At 36.9% G+C, this 24,762-nt stretch overlaps 1 protein-coding gene across 2 annotated transcripts in view; it reads left to right on the top strand.

Moving 5' to 3' along the window:
* Window positions 1-24,762, top strand: part of hip1rb (huntingtin interacting protein 1 related b) — a 112,691-nt gene that overhangs the window by 45,792 nt on the left and 42,137 nt on the right. For both annotated transcript variants that reach the window (XM_058774995.1, XM_058774996.1), the window contains exons 10-18: window positions 9,397-9,472; window positions 9,922-10,080; window positions 10,213-10,265; window positions 10,418-10,490; window positions 11,894-12,077; window positions 12,160-12,248; window positions 12,350-12,466; window positions 12,548-12,649; window positions 22,466-22,660. In XM_058774995.1, coding sequence (XP_058630978.1) covers window positions 9,397-9,472; window positions 9,922-10,080; window positions 10,213-10,265; window positions 10,418-10,490; window positions 11,894-12,077; window positions 12,160-12,248; window positions 12,350-12,466; window positions 12,548-12,649; window positions 22,466-22,660 — 1,048 coding nt within the window. The remainder of the gene's footprint in view (window positions 1-9,396; window positions 9,473-9,921; window positions 10,081-10,212; window positions 10,266-10,417; window positions 10,491-11,893; window positions 12,078-12,159; window positions 12,249-12,349; window positions 12,467-12,547; window positions 12,650-22,465; window positions 22,661-24,762) is intronic.

Raw genomic sequence — 24,762 nt, 5'->3', positions numbered from 1 at the left:
TTTTTTGAAATTGCTTACTTCACCTTTAAGTTAAAATATTGTTAGATGAAATATTGTTAGATGAAATGTATACTTGGTGGCAGATATTATTTGCGCCTCAGTTTATTATAGTACATTATAAAACTGCGACAGCGTTTTAGTGCCACTTTAAAAAATAATTAAAAATTAAGATTTCGAGATTAAAGTCATAATATTTTGAGAATAAATTAGAAATTACAAGAATGAAGTTGAAATATTACGAGAATAAAGTCGTAATATTTTGAGAATAAAACAGAAATAATGAGAATAAAATCAAAATATTTTGAAAATAAAGTTGTAGCAACTTTATTTGGACTGGACGGCTCTTTTGTGGGAAACATATGTCATTAATAACTGAGAAGATGTTAACGTATAAAGCATGTATAAAAGGGCCTATATAATTATGTTCACATCCAATCACTTTTCTCGCACCTCACTTAAGTGGAACCCACAGGTTGAAAACTCCATGTTTCGTGAACAGAGCTCGCACAAACTTTCACAAATTCAGCTCCGCTAACTTGACTAATACAAAATTCTGGCATTAAACTCTAGATGGTGCAATCTGATAGGTCTAACTCGGTCTGACTCAATGACATCGTTATTACATGGCACAGCTGATTGGTTCTCTCCTGTATTGGTAGCCAATGAGCTTGCCTCTCAGCATTTAAATATATGACTAGTGCTTGCTGTAGCAGTTGCAGCGTGCTTCAGAAACCCTCCACCTTCCCCAGCTCCACCTGTATAGATCTGCTACTGGGCAATTTATGTATGCTATGGGGGTTATTTCATGTATGTTATATGTGCAGCAACAGTATTTCTTACATGCTCACAGCAGCATGTTGTGGCTGTATTGGCAGTAGCAGCGGCGTAGCAGATCTATTCCGCCAAGGCCAAACATATTAACGCTGTCATGTACATTATCATGCCAATCCCTCCGAGAGTTGTCATGACATAACTAAATTTCACTGCCAGTGTTATCTCCTGATGAATGATATTTACTGTATATGCTCAGTTAAGATTAAGCATTAAAATGTAATACACTCGGTTTTAACTGCAATTCCATCGTATACCCTATCTATCCAATTCCATCAAACTACATTAACAAAATGTGTACTAAAAGATTTTTTAAGTAGTATTAAGCTTACCTTTTGAATGACCGTTGATGTTAGCAAGGCCTTCCGTAGAACTAAGAACTAACTCACTGGCGCAGATGACGTGCTTGCATAAAACATAACTTCAACTACGACATTCACGTAAAAGAAATACAATTTTATTTTCGTAATTTTGACTTTATTCTTAAAATATTTTTACTTTATTCTCATAATATTTTTACTTTATTCTCATAATTTAGACTTTATTCTCATAATTTAGACTTTATTTTCATAATATTTCAACTTTATTCTCATAATTTTTACTTATTATAAAATATAAAATTATAAAATATTATGACTTTAATATCGTAATCTTACATTTTTTTATTTTTTAACATGCCATTAAAACGGCATTGCATAAAACGATATGCAATAATATAAAAACATATTCAGTGTATATGATTATATTTATTAAAATCATAAATTATCTTATAAGGACCTTGCTAGTACCAGTCCTTTAAGCCCATTCCTACACTAGGGATGGGCAGATTGATACTGCAGAATCAATATATCGATACTTACAAGCTACTTACTTGGTATTGATACCTTTGAAAAATATCACAATTATGTGTTTCTGCACCACTTTTAAATGTTTTTTTTTGGCAGAAAGGAGATGTAGTTTGGTGGGGTGCTACTTTTTACCTTTAGAAAAAAAAAATCTAAATCTCAAAAAATTAGAATATCGTGAATAAGTTCTTTTTTTTGTAATTTATTTCAAAAAGTGAAACTTTCATATATTCTAGATTCATAACATGTAAAGTAAAACATTTCAAAAGTTTTTTGTTTTAATTTTGATGATTAGAGCTTACAGCTCTAGGGCTGTCGCGGTTAAGGAATTTCCCTTGCGGTAAGTTTGAGTGGCTCAATAGCGCGGTATGCGGTATTACCGCATATATATACATATATATATATATATATATATATATATATATATATATATATATAATCTGTGTGTGTATGTGTTACGATGTAAGGAGGTCATATTCAGAAACCAATCAAACTGAAACTAAATCACGTCGAAACAGGAAGTGAAGTAAACAGAAGAGAATGACAAAATAACGGTCGACATAACAAAACATAAACCTGACAATAAGATCATTAGTATATTGTTAGCCTATATACATACAGTTAGTTCTGATCCTCGAATCTGACTGACAAGATACTTTTTCTATTGATATTTCACCTGCGTGTTCTAGACGGGCCGTCAGTCAGTGCAGTTTCATTTTTATGCCACAAGGTGGCGTCAAGGAACTGTCTTTGAGTGAGTCTTTAAACCGTTCATTCAACTACACGTTCAAAAGTGCTGATTCATTCAGAGATTTGTAATGAAACACGCTGTTTAAATCATTTTAACTTTGAGCGCCACTTTTAAAGGCTCAGCTGACCAGCAGAGCATCGATGCTAAGACAGATTTCGCTTTCCTTGAACATGACAACCTGTTTTCACAAATATACATGACTCAGCCTGAAGGACAGACGCAGGTAATTGCACGCGATCAGTCGATCTATCTCTCATTCGCACGCAGTCTGTTTAGGCTTGTTAAGTGCAAATTTGCTGAGCCTCTGTGCAAATCAGCATGGTACACATTGTTATCATTACTAATATTCAGTACACATGCACGAAGTGTAAAACAAGAAGGGCGTAACCTCACGAAAAAGAAAACACTGAAATATCGCGGTTGTTGCATTCCTCTGCGGTTATGCTCGTCAATAGCGCGGTATTGCGATATTGCGGTTATCGTGACAGCCCCATACAGCTCATGAAAGTCAAAAATCCAATATCTCAAAATATTACAATATTTACATTTGAGTTTCATTAAATGACTATCCCTACAGTATAAATTCCGGGTAGCTCTTGTTCTTTGAAACCACAATAATGGGGAAGACTGCTGACTTGCCAATGGTCCAGAAGACAATCATTGACACCCTCCACAAAGAGGGTAAGTCACAGAAGGTCATTATTGAAAGGGGTGGCTGTTCACAGAGTACTGTATCAAAGCATATTAAATGCAAAGTTGACTGGAAGGAAGAAATTGGGTAGGAAAAGGTGTGCAAGTAACAGGGATGACAGCAAGCTTGAGAATACTGTCAAGCAAAGCCGATTCAAACACTTGGGAGAGCTTCACAAGGAGTGGACTGAAGCTGGAGTCAGTGCATCAAGAGTCACCAAGCTCAGACATCTTCAGGAAAAGGGCTACCAAGCCACTTCTGAAACAGAAACAACGTCAGAAGCATCTTACCTGGGCTGTGGAGAAAAAGAACTGGACTGTTGTTCAATGGTCCAAAGTCCTCTTTTCAGATAAAAGTAAATTTTGCATTTCATTTGGAAACCAAAGTCTGGAGTCTGGAGGAAGACTGGAAAGGCACAGAATCCAAGCTGCTTGAAGTCCAGTTTGAAGTTTCCGAATCAGTGATGATTTGGGGCCGTGACGTCTGCTGCTGATGCAGCCATCTACCAGGAGATTTTGGAGCACTTTATGCTTCCATCTGCTGACAAACTTTATGGAGATGCTGATTTCCTTTTCCAGCAGGACTTAAGCACCTGCCCACAGTGCCAAAACCACTTCCAAGCGGTTTGCAGACCATGATATTACTATGCTTGATTGGCCAGCCAACATGCCTGACCTGAACCCCATATGGATTCTACGGAATATTTTCAAGAGAAAGATGAGAAAAAGTCGATCCAACAATACAGACGAGCTGAAGGCTCAATAGTGCCTCGGCAGTGCCACAGGCTGGTCGCTTCCATGCCACACCTCACTGATGCTGTAATTTGTGCTAATGGAGCCCCGACCAAGTATTGAGTGCATAAATGAACATACTTTAAAAAACTTGAACGTTTCTGTTTGACAAATGCTTTTTTTGATTGATCTTAGGAAATATTATAATATTTTGAGATACTGGATTTTTGACATTCATGAGCTGTAAGCTCTAATCATCAAAATAAAAACAAAAACACCTTTACTTTACATGTAATGAATCTAGAATATATGAAAGTTTCACTTTTTGAAATAAGTTACCAAAAAAAGAACTTTTTCACGATATTCAAATTTTTTTAGATGCACCTGTACAGCAAGATTTGGTGATATATGATACATGGTATGTTAGTATTTTTATTCACATTTGTAAATTGAAAAATCACATACCATTTATAAACAGTATAGACCATTTCAAGGACGTAAACAATAACAAAGGCGTTGGAACTCTACTGTGCATGTCTGGTCCTGAAGCATTTCCGGTAGCGCCATTTTTAAATCTCAGATCTGTCAAAACAAGCACATACTATTTAAGTCTAGCAAAAACGTAATATTTAAGTTATTTAAAAAATAAATAAATAAACGGTGATTGGAATACCCTAAATATGACTGAGGCGCAAACCTACAAAGAGCATTAAAAGTAGTCTTCCGGACAGTTTAAAGCGGCTCTGACTGATGCTGCCTGTGCGTGTATGCGAGAGATGGCGGTAAATGTATCGCAGTCTGGATGCTTACAATTAACTCCATAGCAGAAAGTTTGGGATCATTTGTTCGTACAATGGATGACATCAGTCTTATGTTTGGTTAAACTGAAGCTAGACAAACGGTGTCACTTACGTGTACTTATCATGGTTTGTCGCCAAGATGTCCGGTGAGCTGATTAGTTGACATTTCACTTGCATTGCTGGGTCAGTCTGTATATCTATGCAAATATTCTTTTCCATATTTATTTGTATAGCGCTTTTCACAATACATATAGTTTCACTGCAGCTTTACAGAACATGCATGTATATTACAACTCTATATGAATGCTAATAAACTAATCACTACATGCCGTTTATTCGTTTTAAAATGTGTGCTTAGTTTGGTTAAGTTTGTTGCTGTGGAACAGTGCGAGAAAGAATTTGAATGCTCTATCAGCCATCATGTTGTCACAAATAAGATGAATGCAATTCAGTGCTGGCTACTGTGTTTTGCACACACCTTTTTATAATTTTTTTTTAAAAGATAAAAGTATAGCCTACATACAGATTAATAAATGCACACACACTAAATACAGTATATATGTGGGTATAAATGTTTTTTATGCACATTTACTGTAAACACGTGTGGGCACTATTACTATTTTTTATGTTTTTCCGAATCAGAATGAGCTTTATTGCCAGGTATGTTTACACATACGAGGAATTTGTTTTCGTGACAGAAGCTTCCACAGTGCAACAGAATGACAGTGACAGGACAAAAAACACAGATAATAAAAAGAAGAATTAAACAATAGAACAAGTAAATAAGGAATTACAATATACACATTGACAATTGCATGTACAGGTATATTATGTGCAATTGAAATGTAGACTAAGTATGTGTGTTAGATAAATAAGTGTATAAATAGTGTATGTTCCACAATTATTGTCAGGTGTTCATGAGATGGATTGTCTGAGGGAAGAAACTGTTTCTGTGCTGGCCGTTCTGGTGCTCAGAGCTCTGTAGCGTCGACCAGACGAGAAAAACAAAACAAAACAGACTTTTTGAAAGAAGTCTCCAATGCTCATCAAGCCTGCATTTAATTGATCAAAAACAGAGACAAAAAGAATCATATTTTGAAATATTATTACAATTTAAAATAACGGTTTTCTATTTTAATGTGCTTTAAAATATAATTTATTTCTGTGATCAAATCTGAATTTACAGCATAATTACTCCAGTTATCAGTGTCACATGATCCTTCAGAAATCATTCTAATATGCTTATTATCGGTGTTTGTGCTGCTTAATATTTTTTATAACCTGTGATAATTTTAGGATTCTTTGAAGAATAAAAGAACAGTATTTATTTAAAATATAAATATTTTGTAACAACATGCTACTACTGTTCAAAAGTTTGGGGTCAGTATTTTTAATTTATTTATTTTTTGAAAGAATATTAATACATGTATTCAGCAAGGATTTAAAATTGATTAAAAAAAGTGATAGTAAGGACATACTGTTAGGAAAGATTTCTATATTTTGAAAATCCCTGCCAGGATTCAATCAATCAATTCTGTATAAAGCATCACAGGTTCCAGAAAAATATTAAGCAGCACAATTTTTTCCAACACTGACAATAACCAAATATCAAATCTGCACATAAGAATGATCTCTGAAGGATCATGTGACAAGACGAGTAAAGGCTGATGAAAATTCAGCTTTGCATCACAGAAATAAATATAAAGAATATTAAAACAAAACCATTATTTTAAAATGTAATAATATTTCACAATATTACTGTTTTTGTCTGTATTTTTGATCAGATAAAATGGAGGCTTGATGAGCATAAGAGACGTCTTTTAAAAACATTAAAAATAGTAATGTGTCTAATAGTAATAAATCTAATACTAATAGTAATGTATAGTGTGACTTTGACCAATACTGCATATAAACAAAAGACATCCTCTCACTTTCAACTGTTTCCACCAAATTTATTAATATGTGATCAATATCAAAAGAAGCAGTCAGTATCTGGCCTGGCCATGAGCAGCTTTAAGTACTACATTGCATTTCATCCTCAAGTTCTCAAACACATCTGGGTGTTCATATGGTCACATGTGGTTTGGCATTGTCCTGTCTCCCTGTAGCACTCAGTGACATTACAGATGATGGCTTTCCTAAAGACAAAAGTAGAAAAACAATTATTTAATTTAATGCACAATATTTAAAAATAATGCTATTATTGTTTAATACATCAGTACATGTTGGAATTAACATTAGACAAGCTTAATAAGTGATGAATTTTTTTTTTTTACCGTTATCTTTTGTAAACTACTGCAGTTAACTGTTGCAACATTCAAGTTTACAGTATACATTTCTATAATGTGTTACGCACTGCATTTATCTGCTGACAAGATAGCTGGACAACTAATGTTAACTCATATTTAATTATAGCCCTCATAATGCTTGCAATAAAACGGAAATAAAAGCTTGGCCTTTTTCACTAAAAAAGAATCAAAATGCTAGGCGCATATGTAAACAATGATGGAAATGCAACGCTGCATCATACTTGAAGAGTTAACGTAAAGAAATACAAATAATCAAATAGGGGGAAAACAATATTTCCTTACCTGAATGGAAATGTTACCTGAGCTGCTAGTTGCTATTCTGCTTCTCGCTTCATTGCTGCAATCCAGGCGCGTTTCTCGCAAATCTAAACCATTTAATTTCCAATTATTTATAAATGAATGTTAGTTCCAGCCCAGAGGGAGCACCCAACCACTGAGCAACAAGGATCTCAATTTTAATTTTGACAATTTAAACAGCACGATTAAATAAATTATCGCAATCCTACTGTGTATCAAGCGCCTGCCGCCATTGTTTTGAATGTGCTCAAACACTAACCGGAAACATCCAAGGACCAAAGACGTCACTTTCTTAAACAGCCAAATAGCCGTTGAAATGGTCTATAGTATCTTATCGATAAAACTGTAACAAAAAGTATCGGTATCATAGAAAAAAGGCACGGTATCACACATCCCTATCCTGCAGCTACCACTTACCCAAACCATATTGAACTTGCTGATCAGTAAAGGTTTCCTTAAAGGTCCAGGAAGGGGTTTAAGCATGGCAACAATATGAGCTAAATGTGTCAAAAGTTAATGTTCCAGTCCCTCCTATCAGTGTGAGGAAACCATGGTTGTATTAAAATCTAAATTCACTATCTTTAGAGTCCACACATTTGCTTCTGTTAAAGGATAAGTTTCTTTTGTAATTTTGTCTAGCTCAATCAGTGAATGAGGATGAGTAAATTATAAGGTTTTTGTCCCTATAAGTCCCTTTAACAAGTTATGAGGGACTTATCTATGTGTTACACATTTTCCTTGATAGAGTAATAGATTATTTACTATTGTTACGACCAGGGCTTGACATTAACACCCGCCAACCCACCAAATGCGGGTGGATTTCAGCTGTGGCAGGTAACGCAGTCACTCCCACTAGTTGAATTCCAATGTTGAATTCTATATAGGCTACAGTAACAGAGCTCGACATTAATGCTCGTCTGGGACAAGTGGATGTTTTGAAGGGGAAAGTGAAAGAAGAGAATTTTACTTGCTCGTCCGGACAACTAATCTGATTAAAACATTTAATTAGGGAAGCACTGAAATTTCGGTGAGAATGATTCGGAATTTATTACATTCAGTGTAAACTGCAATTGATAATGGATAATCAACAGTAAGAACACAGTCGTGCCAGTTAACTTACGCAGCCTGTCTGTGAGAGAATCTCGTGGAGAAATTAAAACAAATGAACACAACTGCACACAGAATAAACATAAAAATGTAACTTAGTTTTTATATTTATAACATACAGCCTAGTTAAGCAAAATTACACAACCAAGAGAGTGAAGTTTTCCCTGAAAACCAAAATTGCAAATTTTACATTTTATGCAAGAGTTAAAACGAGTAGTTAATATTCATTTTAGTTCAACATTTCAATTTGAATTTATTGAAAGGATATATTATCAACATTAACTGTTTTTGCTCAGTTTGGTTAATGAAAATAGTTCTGAACAAAGATCACAGCAGAACAGCATCTCTGAGCAAAACACAGCAGTGTTTCGTTACTAAATGATTCGCGTTTTTGAATCATTTAAGTCAATGATTCAGTGGTCCATTTATAAAGACAGGCACTTGCTTCATTCTTGAACAAATCAGCCATCTGAACGAATTGTTTGAAGGCATGCTTCAATGACTCATATACACATTATTTATGCAGTGTAAATACATTCGTGCTACATTTCTGCTACATTGTACTGTCTGTGTAAATGCATCTGAATGCCTCTCCAGTCACACAGTTTTTTCTGCAGTGAAAAGATCGGTTTTGTAGATACTGATTTCATTTGATTGGTAACAGCCCTATATTGTCTTATTTCATTAAGTGACATTATTAATAAAATGTAAGAATTTGATATGAAAGATGATGCAATGCATTTAATACCTTTAAATAGGCCAAAAAGACCTGGAATTCAACTTAAAAAAAAAAAAAATTGTATGTAGTATTAAGTCATATAAAGCGTAATTTCCCAACAACAAAACTGTGGCCAGTGAAAATGCTGAGTGGCTAGTAAATTTGGAAAACCACTAGCCACAGTGGCTGGTGAGCAAAAAGGTTAATGTTAAGCCTTGTTTCTTTTCTTTTTTCTTTTTCTTTTCTTATGTGCAATTTATAATGATTATTAATTATCATTATGATGTTGAATATATTTATATATTTTTTTTTTAAGCCTCAAAACATTCCTCAATAAAGCTCGAGACATGCTATACTTCAAGAGGCTCATCCAGATACCTAGATTGCCTGATGTAAGGAAATTATCTTTGATTATTATATATTTGTGGCGAGTGGGGCGGGGCCGAGAGCCGTGGGAACGGAGCGAGGCCGGTGGAGTTAATGATAATGAGCGACACCTGCGCCACTCGCCGGTCTCGAATCACGGAGGAGCTCGGAAGGATAAAGGAGGAGTGACGACAGTGGAAGACGAGAGAGGACCAGGTCTTCCACTGTCGTCACTCCTCCTTTTATCCTTCCGGAGCTCCTCCGTGGGACTCGAGACCGGCGAGTGGCGCAGGTGTCGCTCATTATCATTAACTCCACCGGCCTCACTCCGTTCCCACGGCTCTCGGCCCCGCCCCACTCGCCACAATATTGATCTTATATATTGATCTTATTAACAGATACTGCATATGGATCACACTTTACATCCAAGCATTTTTTTGATTATGTATTTTCAAAACCCTTTTTTCTGTTTAAGTCTCCACCCAACTTCCTTCGCGCCTCTGCTCTAGCAGAGCATGTTAAACCCATGGTTGTCATCCCAGATGAAGAAGAGCTTGAGGAGCAGGAAGAGGATGAACCCGAGCCTCTGGTAGATGTTAGGGAGGCGCAGCCTAGCATGGCCTCTCAGCCGCAGGTAATTGCAAGAAACCAATAAGATGTTATACATCTTCATTGTGTTGGCACATTGACATTTTTAGAGGCTGGAGCTTTCTTGAATTTCTTGGCTCTTATTTATGCAGCAACTTGTCCTGTTTTCTTTTTTAAGGGTGATATATTTGATCAAGCATTTGGACCACCAAATGATGGATTTGATGACAGGCAAGTCATATTTGATAATCGTACCATACATAATTTGTTTAATTATGAAGGTGACATTTTGTGATATTTATGGAAAGTTTATACTTTGAAGACATTCTGTATTTCTACAAGTATGTACCTGAAATTTACTCTGTACTTTCTTTGTAACACAGAGACCTCCAAATCGAACATCTGAAACGAGAAATTGAACTTCTGAAATCTGAGCTTGAGAAGATCAAAGGAGAGGTGAGACACTGGCCGTACTATTTTCAAGTACAATATTTAAGCCACAGTCTTTGAGATGAAACAGGACTCTAGACTACCACCTAGACTTTCCAGAATTACACAATTTTCATACACCAGTATCTACGTTCAAACTGGTAATGCCCTAATTAGTGCTGGTTGGATGCTGGGTTGTGTTGTAGGGTAAGTTTTGCTTGCTACACAATAATGTAAGACAGTTTGACTCAAAACATTTTTTTTTAGAAACTAAAAAGTTAAAAAGTTGTATGTGTCACAATCTTTCTGGGAAGAACGTGGAACGAGGAGACGCAGGAGAATACTTTAACAGAGACTTTAATCAAACAAAACGAAGGGATACAACCACTGGAACTCAGGGATGACATATAACACTGGATGCTGGAGACAAGGAAACACAGGGTTTAAGTAATTTAGAACTTAACGAGGAGATTACGGGACACAGATGAAACAAATGGAACTAAATGGGGACCAAACGAGAACAGGAACACTAAATATGGACATGGAGGGAGAAACTAGGTCAGGGAAGGACCAAGGGGAGCAAAACACAAAACAAGACAGGAACACAAGTCTGACAGTATGAAATTAAAAAGTAAAAGAAATTACTTATACTCTTAAAGGGTTAGTTTAAAATTACTGTTGTATTTCATAAATAAGTGCAATAATGTTACATTTTGGCCTAAACACATTTACAGTAGTATAAATACAAATGCTAAAAATAGTTTCATAACCAAAATTACTGTAATTATATTCCATTATACAAAATACATTGTTAATAATATAATAGCATTCAATATGAATATACCACATTACTGCCAAAATACCAGAGTTACAGATAGTGTTCGTACTATAGTAAAGCCATAGTACAATTTTGTAATTTGTGGATTGAAAGTCTTTTTAACTTTTTTTTTTGTTGTTTTTTTTTTACTTTTTATTTATTTATTTTGTAGCTTTTTTATGGCACGTTTATTTTTATTTTTTACTTTCCTGTTTACTTGTTGAGAATGTCAGTGCTGATTAATGTTGTTTTAAACTAGTTTAAATCACAGATACATTTTTGAGAATTCGGTACCAAATTCAAGGCTTATCACTAGAGATACTGTCTATGAGTACGTGCACCTGTAAACTCTAAATTTGCCCTACGTTGTGTGTAAATGGCCCCTGTGATATGGTTCAAATGAGTAGTTCTTTTGTTCTGCTTTTGGAGAGTTTGCTGCTTTGATATTTCTCATAGGCAACACAAATAGCAGAAAGCGAACCACTATTCCACTGCCATTGCACTAGAAAATGTAACCAGAACATTGATAAAAAAAAAATATATGCACTGCACTTATGTATGCACTAAGATCTCACCATTATGGTCTATTGTTTCACCTCTGCCCTGTGTTCAGGCTCAACGCTATATCACACAGCTCAAGTCACAGATCAACAATCTTGAGACAGAACTGGAGGAGCAGCGTGTGCAGAAGCAGCGTGCCCTGGTGGAGAATGAGCAGCTACGCATGGAGTTAGAGGCCCACCGACGCCGCAACACTGAACATGAGAGTATGCAGACCAACTTTGTTGAGGCTGAAAGTAAGTCTGGGCTGCATGTATATAGATATTCTTAATTAAACAAAAATGTGGCAGCTGATTCTAATGACTTTCTCGTATACAGAAAGAGCCCAAGCGACAGAGTTGCGTTATAATAAACTGAAGGAAAAGCATGCTGAACTTGTTGCCAATCATGCTGAACTCCTCCGAAAGGTATGACAAAGAATGCACTGGTTTAAATAAACAATATGCCTCTATATATAAAAAATGTGTTCAAATGATATAGTTGTGAATGTGTCCTTTTTCTTTTGTAGAGTGCAGACACAGTGAAGATGCTGTCAGCCACACAACAGACTCAAGAGGAAATTGAACGAACTAAGCATCAGTTATCCTTTGAGGTAGAAAGAGTCAGACAAGAATCAGACATGAAGGTAAGTGTGCACAAGTCTTTCATCCCTTGAACTGAAACAGCCCTCAAAGACTGATTGTAACATGTTATCCTGCTGCTTTAGGTTGAAGAACAGAGGTTTGATATGGATAAGCTGAGGAGGGAGCTTGAAGGGAAGAATGCAGAGATCCAGAAAGTCAAGAGTTTATTACAGACCTCTAAGAAGGTATAGTATATCTTCCATGTTAATATAACTTTAAAGATGCATTAGCTCTGTTCCAAAACCTAGTGAACTGCCTACATAAACAGCATTTTAAGGCATCACAGGTTTGTTGTACCATTAAGTACCATTAGGCCTGCTTTATATGAGACTGATCTGGTGGTGGGTGAACAGTTGAGGAATTCGACAGATGCCTCATCAGCAGATTGAGGTGCAGTTTATGAAGGTTGTCCAGCCTACAAAGTCTGGAATTGCAATCATCTCACATGACAAATAAATTGCCTGGAGGTGATGTCGGTCTTTCTAGCCTTAAGCTGTTTCCTTCCAGACGTTTGAGACTGTCATATGTAACCCTGGACCACAAAACCAGTCTTAAGTCGCACAGGTATATTTGTAGCAATAGCCAACCATAGATTGTATGGGTCAAAATTATCAATATTTTTTTAATGCCAAAAATCATTAGGATATTAAGTAAAGATCATGTTCCATGAAGATATTTTGTAAATTTCCTATCGTTAATATATCAAAACGTAATTTTTGGTTATTAATATGTATTGTTAAGAACTTCGTTTGGACAACTTTAAAGGCGATTTTCTAAATATTTTATTTATTTTTTGGCACCCTCAGATTTCAGATTTTTTTTTCTTTCTCGGATTTTTCTTGCATCTCAGCCAAATATTGTCCTATCCTAACAAACCATACATCAATGGAAAGCTTTTTTATTCAGCTTTTAGATTATGTATACATCTCAATTTAAAAAAAAAAGACCCTTAAGACTGGTTTTGTGGTCCAGGGTCACATACTGTATGGTCATAAGGACGAACAACATGTTGGTAGTCTCTTACATAAGTCGTCAGAGTGCAATAAATTTTTACCCCATATGGAAGTTAGCACAGAGTATTCTTCTCTGGGCTCAGAACAAAGTCTGAGGGAAAACTACAAATCTGGGAGAAAATCCCAAGGTACAGGTTGAGGCCAGAGAATGGAGGTTACATTTACATTTAGTCATTTAGCAGATGCTTTTATCCAAAGCGACTTACAAATGAGGACAATGGAAGCAATCAAAATCAACAAAAGAGCAATGATATGGAATTCAAGTCGAGTCTCAGTTACCTTAATGTAGTACACGTAGCAAGGTTTTTTTTTTTTTTATATATATAAAGTACGGTGTCCGGGAGGGGCCGTCTTCGGTTCACTTAGTTTTGTCGTGGCCATGGGAACATAAGAAGTCTTTTAATGCCTAAACAAACCTACGTGACTGTTACGTCTCCCTAATTATTTGGCGTCTAGGGATTTTAGGAGGTAACACAAAACAATCAATAAATAAAATATATTAAGCGAAGACACTTTTCCCTGCTATGGAGGTGCGGTGTGTGCAATTAGGAAACAGGCAGAGGCAAAAACGGAGTTAGCATTCTGCATTTAGTTGAAGAATCCATTCAATATTACAGAGTTCCCAATAATGATAATAATATAAACCAATAACCCAACATACCTTCAAAACCAACAAATATCTATTTACAAATAATGAATTAAAGACAACAAAAGTGAGGGACAAGAGCGATGCTAAAGAAAAGAAAATAATAAAACAATCACTCTAACTAGCAGCGATCAAAACTAAGCTAAACCATAAGAATTAAAAGAAAGTAACATCTTCAGCGTAGAACGCCACTAACTACGCTGACTCACAAACATAAATACAAAATTTGGCATCCGCTCATAAACTAGTGTGTTTAGACAACTTTACCCTGCGTGCAATAAGATGTAAGTCACGTGACATGCTGAGCTGGTCCCATCACTATGTGTCGAAGCAGGACGTAGATAAACTCGGAAAACACCGAGAGTCGAGTCACAGCGTAAACGCAGTTAAATAACCAATGAACAGTAAAGTTTCACAAAAGAAAACTCAAACACACAATAACTCAAATTCAGAAAACAACAACAAAACAGGGAGCAAGCACACAAAAGTAAACTTAGGAGAGCAAACAAATGAAAAGCAAACACCCCTCCCGTACTCCCTTCACATCCGGGTCTTTATATGCGCCCACTGACGTCTGATTGGTCCTCAAAGAGTGACGTAGAATTGATGACTGACGGAAGCATGGTCCAATCACAGGTCCTATGAGGTAAGAGGGAAACGAGAGAAAGACAAAGGAGAAAACACCCCTCCCAGAACAATACAGGACGTAACAGTGACCATAGCAACCCGGGATTATCAAAGATGGATCAAACATTTTTATTAACATTAAACATTTCATTTAATATTTGTATATTATTATTAGGTTATATTAACTTGTTAGGGCTATATTTTTATATTTATTTCATATAAATATAATATTTTATTCTTTCCCCTTTCAATTCGTGTATCGCCATAATTACCTAATTAATGTTATGTATAATTATGCTAATTACTACCATATATTTTGCAAATACTGTAAACGCCTGACAATTATGCCAATACTTTATGATTGTAGGCTATTTATGCCAGTGCGTGATTATAAATGAGCGTGTTGTGTTCAACCTTTAAACTGCATTTCCAATAGGCTAGAAATTCCAGTCAACATAATCAAAGCTTTATGTCGAGCATTTATAGTAGGCTTATTTACAAAACTAGTCAGAGCGTTATGTAAAGAGATCAAAATGAAGGGAAAAAACTTCAATAATATAAAAATATAATAGGCTAATAATAGTAATGATGATGATAATAATAGCTAATAATAATATACAAATATTACGGAAAAAGACGATCAGTTAATGGACACACACAGCTAGCAAGACTGGGATGGATAAAAATGTTTTCATGCAGGTCTATTTTATTTTATGTACTTTATGTAACATTTAGCCTATTCATGATAAACTTAATTCGAATGCTGTTTACATCGCGTGCAATTGCCTACAGTCCGGTAGCCAGAGCTGGGTAGTAACTGATTACATGTAATCTGGATTATGTAATCAGAATCCAAAAATTAAGTACTTGTAATTAGAGTAAGTTACATTTTAAAATACTCGTAATCAGACTGCAGTTACTTTTTTATGGATTACATGATTACATATTATTCACACAATAGCAATAAATTATTCATATTTAATTGATTCTCCCTAATTTCTCTTTTTCATCTTTTAAATTTTCCTTTCTAAAATAGTCCAGTTTTGTGGACATTCACACAAAAATCAGTCATTAGTCAGGTGGTGACAGCATTGGACCACTGGATTTACAAAAATCATTTCAGGTTTAAGAAGTGTTTCAACATTGCATCAACTACTGATTAATACATTCATTTTTGTTTGAATTATTACTCTTGAAAGTTTTTTTAACCATGTATTATTAATTATAACTAATTAAAATGCACATCTTCATGTTATTTCATTAGTTACATGTAATGAAGGCATTCCAAAACTTTTTGTCATCTAAACCTTATTCACCGAATATATTTGCTTTAAGTACCCCTGAGATTTTAAAATAAATATTTCAATAATTAAGTATCACATTTGCATGTTCACGGTTTCTTTGATGTTGATTAATGATAACATGGCATGCAGGTAAATAAAATGTTTTAGTAAGTGTTTTATTTAAAACAAAGACTATAGAAATACAAATTTCGCTCCTATACTTATGAATGGGAGAAACTGCAACGTGCAATATGGAGGAATAGTCCCACCTTCTAAATGAAAGAGCCAAATTTCCCATAGAAACCTGACTAGACCAGCCAATTGCGCAGTATAAGCTGGTCTAGCCTGAAAAATAAGCTTTTTAAATGCTATTTGAGCACCAGAAACAACATTCATGAGGCAATTAATTTCAGATTTTTGTTGCTGATTTGACATATGTAATTTAATTGTGAGTTCAGTGAGCAGTTTTTGAGATTTCAAGATTCCCCCATTCATTTAGATAGGTCTTGTACGAGCTGTCTGGAGGCGTTGCAAATATGGCCACCGAGTGAAGAGACTTTCCTCGAAAGGGAGTTTGTTTTAAAATGATTTATTTTTATTTTTTATGATGTAATTAATTGCCAGCTTTTCATTAAACTCACAACCCCCCTGCAGTTCCTTTACGAACCCTAGTTTGGGAAACCTTGATGTAATATAATGTTTAATGCACTTCATGTTGTAAATTACAATGGATGGAACAAGTTTTCTTACTCTTTGCAATTTTTACATCATTACGGTACAAGATAATGCTATTTAAATCAATGTGATAAATGAGTTAAATCAGTAGTAATCTAAAAGTAATCTGATTATATTACCTAAAATGTGTAATGTAACTGATTACGTTACTGACTACAATTTTTGTCATGTAATCTGTAATCAGTAACGGATTACAATTCGTAAGCAATCTACCCAGCTCTGCCGGTAGCCTATGGTCAATATAATAATTTAATCATGTAATAATTTCTATAATAATTAATATAATAATTTCTTAATTCAAAATAAAATATTAATGAATCCCTGATAATCCCGGCTATGGTTTGTTTACACATTAAACTCGTGGCCTCAAAATATGTCGTTCCCACAAATTAATATCTCGTGGCCACGACAAAACTAAGTGAACCGAAGATGGCCCCTCCCGGGCACCGTAAAAAAGGAAACAGATAGAATAGAAAAAGAATAAGCAAGCTAGTGTTAGTTCTTTTTTTGCTTTTTGTTAATTGCATAATAAATAAAAAGAATACAAAAAGAATAAAAAGAATAGAGAAGCTAGTGTTAGTTTTTATTTTTTATTTTTTATTCTTTTTAAGAAAAACAAGCAATTAGTAAATGAATAGAGTGCAAGCCTAAAAGGGGCAAGTTTTTTTTTTTTTTTAAGAATAAAATTAGAATAGAGAGCGCTGGAGTTAGAGGGTCAAATAAAGATGGAAGAGATGTGTTTAGCCAATTCTTGAAGATTAATTCAAATTGAGTTGGGCAGGTCATTCCACCAGGATGGAACATTTAATGTAAAAAGGTTTACTTCCTCAGACCACTGATCCAATGTGGTAATGTTGCTGTGCAAAAGGCAACTAACAGCTACTAAGTCGTGGTGCATTTATTTATGGTTTTTGTTTTAATGTGAGTTTTCAGTGATTTTGTGATGCATAAATTTATGCCATGTGATATCACACAGAAAATGTAAAAGTCAACGTAAAATGGATATTTTGATTTTATGCTTGCATGAATCACCCCAGGAACACTCACTCAATCACTGAAACCGTGGGTTACAAAATCACTGAAATAGGAGTGTCACAAGACCCTTCTATAAGAAAGAAATAGAGCTTGTAAAGAGGGCTGTATAGTCGAGTATCATAGATTAAGAAGTAAAATGAAATGGCAAAGTAAGAGGGCCAAATCAGTTTTATTACTTAGGCTTATTACTGTTTAAATAAAACGGTAAACAGCCAAAGGACATAACTTACACTGAACACAATTATAAACGCAACACTTTTGTTTTTGCCCCTATTTTTCATGAGCTGAACTCAAAGATCTAAGACCTATTTCGCTGTCTAAATCTGTGTTAGTGAGCACTTCTCCTTTGCCGAGAATCCATCCACCTCACAGGTGTGGCATATCAAGATGCTGATTAGACAGCATGATTATTGCACAGGTGTGCCTTAGGTTGGCCACAATAAAAGGTCACTCTAAAAATGGTGTAACAATGCTGTGGTAGTGACAAAACACTGTTCATCACTGGTGGAGTTTATGGTTGTGAAGTGTTGACCGTTCTACCTGCCGCGGGAGTTCACTGCCATTGTTATTGTCGCGGTCTACATTCCACCATGTGCAAACGCTAAGGACGCGCTTCGTGAACTGTACAGCGCCATCAGCGAACAACAAACAAATAACCCCCGATAGCTTTTTCATCATAGCCGGTGACTTCAACCACGCAAACTTAAAGACAATTTTGCCAAAGTTCTACCAACATGTGAACTTTGCAACAAGGGGAAATAACACACTGGACTTTGTTTACACAACAGAAAAGAACGCATACAAAGCCGAACCCCGCCCCCACCTCGGGTACTCGGACCACATCTCTGTTATGCTAATCCCAGCATACAGACCACTTCTCAAACTTGCCAAACCGGTTCTAAAGCAGATCATGGTATGGCCAGAAAATGCTACCTCAGCACTGCAGGACCAGCCTCCCCAACACACTCAATCCGCTCCAGTTTGCATACCACCCAAACCGCTCTACGGACGATGCAATTTCCTCCACCCTCCACCTGGCTCTTACCCACCTAGAAAACAAAGATTCTTATGTTAGAATGCTGTTCATTGACTTCAGCTCAGCATTCAACACAATAATCCCACAACAGCTCATAAATAAACTAAACCTACTGGGCCTTAACAACTCCCTCTGTAATTGGATTCTGGATTTTCTAACCGGAAGACCTCAGTCAGTCCGTGTCGGCCACAACACCTCGAGCACTACCACACTGAGCACAGGTGCCCCACAAGGCTGTGTGCTCAGCCCGCTGCTCTTCACGCTGCTGACCCACGACTGCACTGCCAAGTCCAGCTCCAACCACATCATCAAGTTTGCTGATGACACAACAGTGGTAGGTCTCATCAGCAACAATGATGAAACGCACTAAAGAGAGGAAGTGGCACAGCTGGCGAAATGGTGTGGCACTAACAACCTGTCCCTCAATGTGAGTAAGACAAAGGAGGTTGTGATGGACTTCAGAAGAAACTCCGGTGATCACCCCCCACAGCTCGCCTGTGGAGAGAGTCAGCAGCACTAAATTCCTGGGGGTGCACATCACAGAGGATCTCACCTGGACCACCAACACCATGTCACTCTCCAAGAAGGCACAACAGCGCCTACACTTTCTCCGCCGGCTGAAAAGAGAAAGTCTCCCTCCACCCATCCTCACCACTTTCTACAGGGGCACAATTGAGAGTGTGATGACCAGCTGCATCACTGTCTGGTACGGGAACTGTACTGCAGCAGACCGCAAGACCCTCCAGCGGATAGTGAACACAGCTGCAAGGATCATCGGTGCCCCTCTCCCCTCCATCCTGGACATTTTCCTCACACGATACTCCAGCAAAGCCAACAGTATCGTGAAGGACACACACCCCTCCCACAGTCTCTTCCAGCTCCTACCATCAGGAAGACGGTACCGAAGCATCAGAGCCCGCTCTGCCAGACTGCTCAACAGCTTTTTCCCCCAGGCTGTGGGAACCCTGAACTCAAATCCACAGATACGCCACAGCCATATCACCCTGCAGCCCAAGACTGGTTGCCCACTGAAGCTAAGCAGGGTTGAGCCTGGTCAGTACCTGGATGGGAGACCTCCTGGGAAAGCTAGGTTGCTGTTGGAAGAGGTGTTAGTGAGACCAGCAGGGGGTGCTCACCCTGTGGTCTGTGTGGGTCCTAATGCCCCAGTATAGTGACGGGGACACTATACTGGCAAAAAGCACCGTCTTTCGGATGAGACGTTAAACCGAGGTCCTGACTCTCTGTGGTCACTAAAAATCCCAAATCTCAAATATTGTTCACAAATATGTCTAAATCTGTGTTAGTGAGCACTTCTCCTTTGCCGAGATAATCAATCCACCTCACAGGTGTGGCATATCAAGATGCTGATTAGACAGCATGATTATTGCACAGGTGTGCCTTAGGCCCCATGTAAGCCCCATGAAGGAACTGCCTTAGTCTCCCTCAAACTTATCATTTGTGGAAGGATAAGGATGTCAGCATTTCATGGATCAAAGACTGATCCAATCACCATGTGGTCTTTCATTGATCACAGTTCTTCATTCTTGAGACCTAAGTGTGAACAATCACTCGCTACCTCAGACTGACAAAACCAGTTTTACCTTGTGGAGAGGGAGGTTAACATTATCATACTGTAACCCCCACCCAGGAACTGCTTTGTTCTCCCTAACTCTTATCAAAGTGTGAATGATCATAAATTCCCCTCACAGTTTTGCCATGTGACCAAAGCCACAGGAGGAAAGACACGTCTTCACATGCATTCACACAAAATTGACTAAACCTTCCTCATATCAATTTACAGAACTGTATATACTCAAAGAGTGCTGTGTGTGATACAACAAGGTATGCAACATTACCTATTAATGTATATAGTGTATATATGAATGCAGGAGTCAATGCTCAGCATTACCCATTGGTGTTTGGTCTTCATATTTTCAGCACAATGTGTAGGTTAATCTGGAATTGGTTTGGAAAGTGAATTATGCCAGAGGCATACCTGCCATACCATGGCCACCTCGGACAGCATCAGCCAATCAGAATGCTGGATCTGAAAGGTGCCAACTTGCAATCCCTACCTTCTCAGGGAAGGAATAAAAGGTTCTCTCCAAGACAAAGAGTGTGCTAAGTGGTGTAGTCGACCTGTTGCTAAGACCTTGTGCAAAGATGTTGTTGCACAATTAGGTTCTAAGGAGAAACAAGGAAGTTCTGCAAGAAGCAGAATAGTGCCCCCCAATATTCTGCAACGACCTCAGAATCTTCTCTTCAGCGATCCTCTGCTTGCGAGTTCCAAGTTGCCAGGGTCTTCTCCAACGACTTCAGAAAGTCAACGTCAATGATCCTCCCTCCTGCGTGTTCCAGGTAGTTTGGATCTTCTGTACAGACTTCAGAACCTTCACCTTCAAGGCTCCGGTTTGCGTGTTCCAGACCAAAGAGCCTTCTCGGTGCTTAGGAGTTCATCGTCTGCCAGCGCTTCGTGTTCAAGACTATGAAACGGATCCAACTCCTTTCCTTCCACTGCAATGTCACTTGCATTAATCAATCTTTTTCACTTTATCGATTCACTGTATACATTTAGTCGTTGTTAGTTACTCGTCTATCCCTTTTGTTAATAAAACCCCTTTTATTACACTTGTGTCTTCCTTGTTTTGATAATACAGTGAAAAGGCTCTACAAGTTAACGATATCTCACAAATCCATCAGATTGGTCAGACTACAGCTTCCTATAATTGAAATGTAATTTTTATTTATTCAACATTCTTCCATTATTGTTTTTTATTGTCAAGGTGCAATTCCTTGGCTGGTGCCCTGTAAAAAAATAGTATGACCAAACTAAATATTAATATTAATATTTAAGCACAAAGCCATTACACTGGTGGTGCTACTTAAATCTAAAATCACTGCATTTAGTGGTGCCCCGTGTTAGGCTATCTAACATCTGATTTCGCTACACACATCATATAGCCTACAGGTACATGCTTATAATTCTTCATAAATGAAAAGAACATATTCAAAGCCTTTGCTGTTAAATGTGATTGCCTTTCCTGAAACCTGCAGTGTATATGTAGCTTTTGGTCCTTTTGTAGAAGCATTAAAAATAAAACGCATAGCGTGAACATAAATAAGCACGGGAATGTTCGAAGGCAGCTATCAGCAGATATCGAATTGTATAAGTGAAGAAAATCTATGTAATACAAATAGAAGTGAGGTAAATTGCCTCACTTCTATTTGGGGGAGAAACCTTTCTTGTGCCTGGCTGTTCTGGCATGGCATAGAGAGTCGACTGCCCTGTTGGTTCAGTGGTGGCATTCTGTCAAGAGTGCTTTCCTGTGGGTATGGTCCCAGCCACGTTCAAGGTGTATATTTCAGCATTGCAAAATGTGCTCTCTGTATGAAATGTGCTCCACTGTATGAAATTCTACATTTGTTTTTCACCATCTCAACAGGGTAGGTTTTAGGTAAAAACGAAACATTAAAATAATGCTAATTAATCCCTGTTTTTCGTCCCCGCTGCTGGAGCAGTTTCTGTATGTTAGCATAGCGTTCTTAATTTAAAAAAAAAAATTACAACACATATATACATACATACATACATACATTTATTTATTTATTTGCTTTATTTCCTTTAGGAAGGAGAGCAGCTGAACAGCTCTGTGGCTACACTTCAGACAGAAAAGGATAGACTGTCGCAGTCTATAAGTAAGAAAGATGCTGAGCTCTCCTCCCTGATGAAGGAAGCTCAGCTGAAAGAGTATTCCTTACAGCAGGAGCGAGACAGGACCATCAAGGAGCTTGGAGAACTACAAGGCAAACTCAAAGAGAAGGTACGGACAGATCTAAATCTCTAAACAAAAGTGTGGAAAAAGCATGAAATAAATGAAGCCTTTTTTTTTATTATTTGAGTGCCTATCTAAGATATTTTTGTATTTTTTCTTGCTTATGCTAATAAAGCGATGGATTGATCTGTATTGTGCTAAATTCACTGCATTTGTTTTTAAAATAAATTAAACAGTTATCAAAGTCACAGTTCATATTGTATACAGCTTAAAAACCTACTCAAAACAACCTAGCAACGCCTTAGCAGTCATCCATACACGCTTGAAACCGTCTAGCAACCACCCAGAAAACCTTGACAACCGTATCTATCAATCTATCTGTTTCATTGAATAGAGTTGAAACAATGACCCATAGTTGCATCCTGATTCTTTCTTTAACAATTCAATTCTAAATTGACCCATCAAACAACAGGAGTTTAACGCCATGTATATGCGTTGTTGGCTAAGGGGAGACCCGGGTTCAATTTCGACCTGCATTCCTATCACTCTACACTGTCCTGTAAAAAAAAAAAAAAAATGTTTTTATTGCAAACAGTTATAATTGCTAATTATTATTTGTATTGAACGTAAGTGTTCTTAAAATCTTATGAAAAATATATCCATAATAATACTACATATGTTAGTACTACATGCGTTACATGTGTTTCTTTACGATGTATGGCACACCTTTTTAATATGATAACAGATATAATCAATACGATCAAAAGGAGGAACCATACTCCTCCTCTGGCATAATTTGATGATTGTCCTGTAACTCCTTGCCATGGCAATTATCACACACAAAGTTTGTTCTCCATATGTGTAAGCATTGCATAAATATGCCATCACAATCAGTTTGGCATTATGTTATCAAATTTGTTGATGTGTTAAATGATACCGTTTGTGTCAATGCAAAATGTATCCCTTTTTGCTTGTGTATACCTGACTCATCATGGACTATGATGGTAAATCAGACAAAAACACTGCATCAATCTGTCAGTCGGACTAATGGTTCAGTTTCCTAGAGTCAGTTTCATGTGTTGTATTATATTGCCATCAATTGGCCAGTCTCTTGATTTTTGGACATACTTTATAGAAGTTATAAGCAAGAAATGTAGTCATTGGGCCTCATTCATGAAACACAAGCAGAAATAATTTTTGTGTAAATCGTTCGTAAAGCTGTTCTGATGTAAATTTTCGTATTCATGAAAGTGTTCGTATTTTCAAAATGTTAGTTGGTACGAAAGAAATGTACATCTGCTCCCTACCACATATAAATGGCGCTTAAAACGTTCTGTGTTCTTTTTGGCAAACTGATGACACTAAATTTTGATGCACTGCCATCATATTTTACAAGTTCGTTTGCTCTGGGTTTTTTTATTTTTTTTTATTTTTTTTTTTTATTTTTTTTTGTAACTGAGAGTTGATAAACTGTTTAGCTTTGGGTAAACACAGTGCTTGTCACTGTCACTTTTTACCCAGCCGTCTAATCAATGGAGGAGGGGCGAGACAAATAGCCTACTACACTGACCAATCATCCTACTTTTACAACAACTGAACAACAATAGGGAAGTTAATATTGCTGGTTACTGCATTTTTATATTCAGTAATATTCTTCAAAAATACTAGTAATACGTTACTGCCGTGGATATTCCACATCATAGCAACCAAAGCATCTTAGCTGGAAAAACGCTGTGCCACCAAAGCGTTTTCAAGCGCCACCAGCTGGTCGTTTTAATATACTGGAGCCAAACCTGAGAAAGTAGACCAAAATATTCCACTGCGTTCCTGGGCACGCAATTTGCATAGCGGCAATCATAGGCGGGGATTATGATAATTGTAAATGAGCGTGCACTAGCGCACTATTTACGAATGATTGGATTTCATTAACATACGCATGTTTAACTATCAAATCGGAAGTTTACGAAGCGTTTGTGAATCCGGAGGAGAGTTTTCAGGAAGCTCCGTTTTACGCGCAAATTACTCCAAATTTACTCCTATATTTACGAATTTTTCATGAATGAGGCCCATTTTGTGTACCATACCAAAAGCCCTTTATCCATTTTTTTCGGTGCACAGATAACATGTATTGTTGCAGCCATTGCTATTAC

This window comes from Onychostoma macrolepis, chromosome 05 (genome assembly GCF_012432095.1).
Source record: "Onychostoma macrolepis isolate SWU-2019 chromosome 05, ASM1243209v1, whole genome shotgun sequence".
In the NCBI taxonomy this organism is placed as follows: domain Eukaryota; kingdom Metazoa; phylum Chordata; class Actinopteri; order Cypriniformes; family Cyprinidae; genus Onychostoma; species Onychostoma macrolepis.
This window is presented reverse-complemented; position numbering and strand designations above follow the sequence as displayed.